This window comes from Etheostoma spectabile, chromosome 7, assembly GCF_008692095.1.
Source record: "Etheostoma spectabile isolate EspeVRDwgs_2016 chromosome 7, UIUC_Espe_1.0, whole genome shotgun sequence".
Lineage (NCBI taxonomy): Eukaryota > Metazoa > Chordata > Actinopteri > Perciformes > Percidae > Etheostoma > Etheostoma spectabile.
This window is the reverse complement of record NC_045739.1, coordinates 11,384,893-11,388,293: the sequence shown is the minus strand read 5'-3', so window position 1 is coordinate 11,388,293 and position 3,401 is coordinate 11,384,893. Positions and strand designations below refer to the sequence as shown.

The following is a 3,401-nucleotide window of genomic DNA, read 5'->3' as shown; positions in this document are numbered from 1 at the left end:
CCACATTGTTTCTCATACTGCCCATTGCTACAGTGTCTTCACCTGAAACACTAGGCTCGTTTGAGATGAACTGCGCCTCGCCTGTAAAGTGGATGAGAACAGGCGGCAGCAACCGGGGGCTTTGACAAAAATCCACTCACAAATTGGACAGATTACAGACAGTTTCCAGCAGCCTTCGGGCTGAACAGGAAGTCACAGAAACACTCATATCCTGTTAGGTCTGATTCTGATTTCATAAAATGTTATCAGACCTATTGTACACAGCTCTACATACAATCTGTTGCTGATGTCAATAAACAGACTGTACATGATCCGTGATCTGACCGCATTTAGTCTCTCTGACTACTGAACGTCATTATCAAGCACACAAAATGTGTTCTGTACAGAATAAGCCTTTAAATGAGACAAATCACAATTAAAATCCCTCAAATTCAAAAACAATAAAAGGTTTATATTAAACGTCATTATGTTGAGTCGATTTTGATCAGCTGTTAGATCCGCTGAGAGCCAGGCATTTCCCGTCATGCCCTGGGTCTTGCAGTTAGTGGAAAGCAACTGCATTGGCTGGCTCTAAAACCTGCGGCCGCCTTGGTCTTGTGAGATAATTGTTGCCCGTGTGTGCATGACTTCCGAGCAAGTCGGGATCAAGTCGGACACAAATCTAACCGGCATGCACAGGCCTGGCTCATCTCGAATGAACCTACTGTTTGAGCTTTTGGCCCACCTTCCTGAAAAGCATAATAGAGGCTCTTTAAGACTTGCCTGTCCTGCTTGGTGCTGATTTTCTGCTCCAGTTGTCTCTTTTTGCCCTTTACTTCAGAAAGGTGCTTCTTCTCTGCCAACAATTCATTGTCACGGTGATCCAGTGAGGCGGCTTCTGCCTGTAGGGCCTTTATCCGTTCTTCAATGTCTTGTAACTTCAACTCACAGGCCTAGTCGCAGTGGGGGTTAACAGTTAAACTCTAACATATTGAGATGTCTCAAGGCATATTTATGAGAGTAGAAGATACTCGGTAAATTGGTAAATGTTGGGGTTCAGGGGTCACGGCTATGCTTCCGAAAGTCTTCCCATGTCTCTCCCCTTACCTTCATCTGCTGCTCAAGCTGCCGTTTCTCTTCAGCATCCACAGTGATGGTGAGGTACTGGGAAGGGTGCACTGCAGAGTTACTGGTGCTGATCTTGTTGGAGTAATGGGACCTCTTCAATGTGTACCTCTCCTCTGTTGTATAGAACACCCTGAGGTAGGGCTCCTCAATTACCTTTGAGGAGGAAAGGTCATGGTCAGCACAGACGCCTCACAAAATATGAAGTTAAACACTAAGAACTCCGAGCAGGTTATCTGAACTTCAATGGTCCAGCTGGGAGGTATGGAAAGAAAAAAATGTAAGATTTAAGTTACCAAACGCAAAATACAGTAAAACTTAAATCAGACAAAATGCAAACTTTATGAACACAATCAATTACATGTTCAGATCAGCAAACAATTTCTTTGACATCGAATTGAAGATTGCAACATCCTGACAATTCTGAAAGGCACTAAGTCAAAATAGTTAAATGGTTGTATTGAGTTATTAGATGATTTTTATAGGTGGTACTTATTTACAGACCACAGTATAATATCAGTCTCACCCTGCACCATTTATCTTGATATCCTAACAATTTAAATGACTTCCCTCCTACTCTGCTGTTGTGTCGTAAGAAATTGAATAATGTTGTAAGAGGAACGTACCGTTTTAATCATGGCTTTAGTCTGATCATTGCCCACAGGAACGTCATGCACCTTGTACTGGTGACAGAGGTAACTCATCACCTCATCAGGGGCGTCGAACATCTCGCGTAGGTAGGTGAAGAACCCAAAGCGCCTACAAAAAAAATTTGAAAATTAAACATAAAGTATGTATACAAACTAGTAATGGTCACAGTCAATTCTCTCTCTCACCTTAGGGCCTCAATACTCCGTGATGGCGGGCGCCTAGAACACGACTCCACTGGAGCAGAAATGGAGTTCACCTTCAAGTTCATCTTGTCACGAACCTGAGGTTTGGGACAGATTAAAACTAAATGTCTTATTTGGGAGGGTAAAAACTGGATGTCACACACAAAAATATGATTTGTCTGGCAATTTGCACTCAAAAGGAATTTTCATCATCCACCCAGAACATGACAATCATACTCTGCAGCACCCTGACCTCAGTCATGAACCTCTCCATGTCGTCTTTTCTCTGGAATACAAACGCACGCAGATCGTGGAAGGAGATGTGGTTCTCCACGAACTTTGCAAAGCGATGATCTTTCACATTGATCTAAGGAATGAGGAAAGGATTAGCATGTGTGGGCTATACAGCTGATACAAAAAAACACCAATCACAAAAATGACTGCTGTTAATTGAACAATTTTTAAAAATCTTTTCTGTGAAAAATCGCTGCTAAAAGTAGAATTTTCTTGGAACAACTCATGTCATTGTTTGGTTTTGTGAGGATTCCTAAAATGCCAATAAAATATGTTTATAAAAAAGAAAGAGAACTAATATAGAACCCCAATATCAAAGGAATAAAATCAAGAACGTAAATCCCAACCGTTATTATTGAACACACCTGTTTTATTCTGTCATCCTGCTATGTGTACTCATTGTGGTAATACATTATTTCTACCCCCCATTTAGCATTTATGAGCACTGTATAAAAAAAAATTAAAGAATTGTATGCAAATATAAGGACATTTCTAAGTGTTTATTAATTGACTGTGTTTGTTTACAGTTATATAATTCCAACTGTGTTTTGTCCTTAATTATGTGTTCTAGAGAAGCCTTTACTTATGAGTGCCCTTATGAGATAGTTGATAAATACAATCATATATGCATTTACACTTATATATTATTATATATTATCTCCATTATAATGTGCAATGTGTTAACCACATGGCTCACTGGGACTCACCACCAGCATCATGGGCTCGTGGACATTTCCACCAAAGAGTTGTCTGTTCTGTCTGAGCCACTGGATGGCGGAGTGTGTGTCCCTGTGGCGTCCTCGCAGCTTCTCCTCTTTGGCATTCATCATGTTGTTCATGTCATTGAGCTTTCTCTCCAACACTGACAATTTAAACAAATAAACATAATCTTACATGAACCACATTTGTGTGGTACCTGCAGTGGATACAAAAAGTCTACACACCCCTGTTGAAATGCTAGGTTTTTGTGACGTAAAAAAATGAGACAAAGATAAATCATGTCAGAACTTTTTCCACTTTTAATACGACCTATAATGTGAACTATTCAATTGAAAAAACTGAAATCTTCGAGGTTGAAAAATAAAAAATAGAAACCTTACAATAACCTGGTTACATAAGTGTGCACACCCTCTTATAACTGGGGATGTGGTTGTGTTCAGAATTAACCAA

General features: G+C 40.2%; 1 protein-coding gene across 1 annotated transcript in view; it reads right to left on the bottom strand.

Annotated features, from left to right (window-relative positions):
• Positions 1-3,401, bottom strand: part of smc5 (structural maintenance of chromosomes 5) — a 17,261-nt gene that overhangs the window by 6,920 nt on the left and 6,940 nt on the right. Inside the window, exons 10-15 of the mRNA XM_032521178.1 lie at positions 2,939-3,093; positions 2,191-2,304; positions 1,941-2,035; positions 1,731-1,863; positions 1,087-1,260; positions 763-932 (exon numbers count right to left, since the gene is read on the bottom strand). Coding sequence (XP_032377069.1) covers positions 763-932; positions 1,087-1,260; positions 1,731-1,863; positions 1,941-2,035; positions 2,191-2,304; positions 2,939-3,093 — 841 coding nt within the window. The remainder of the gene's footprint in view (positions 1-762; positions 933-1,086; positions 1,261-1,730; positions 1,864-1,940; positions 2,036-2,190; positions 2,305-2,938; positions 3,094-3,401) is intronic.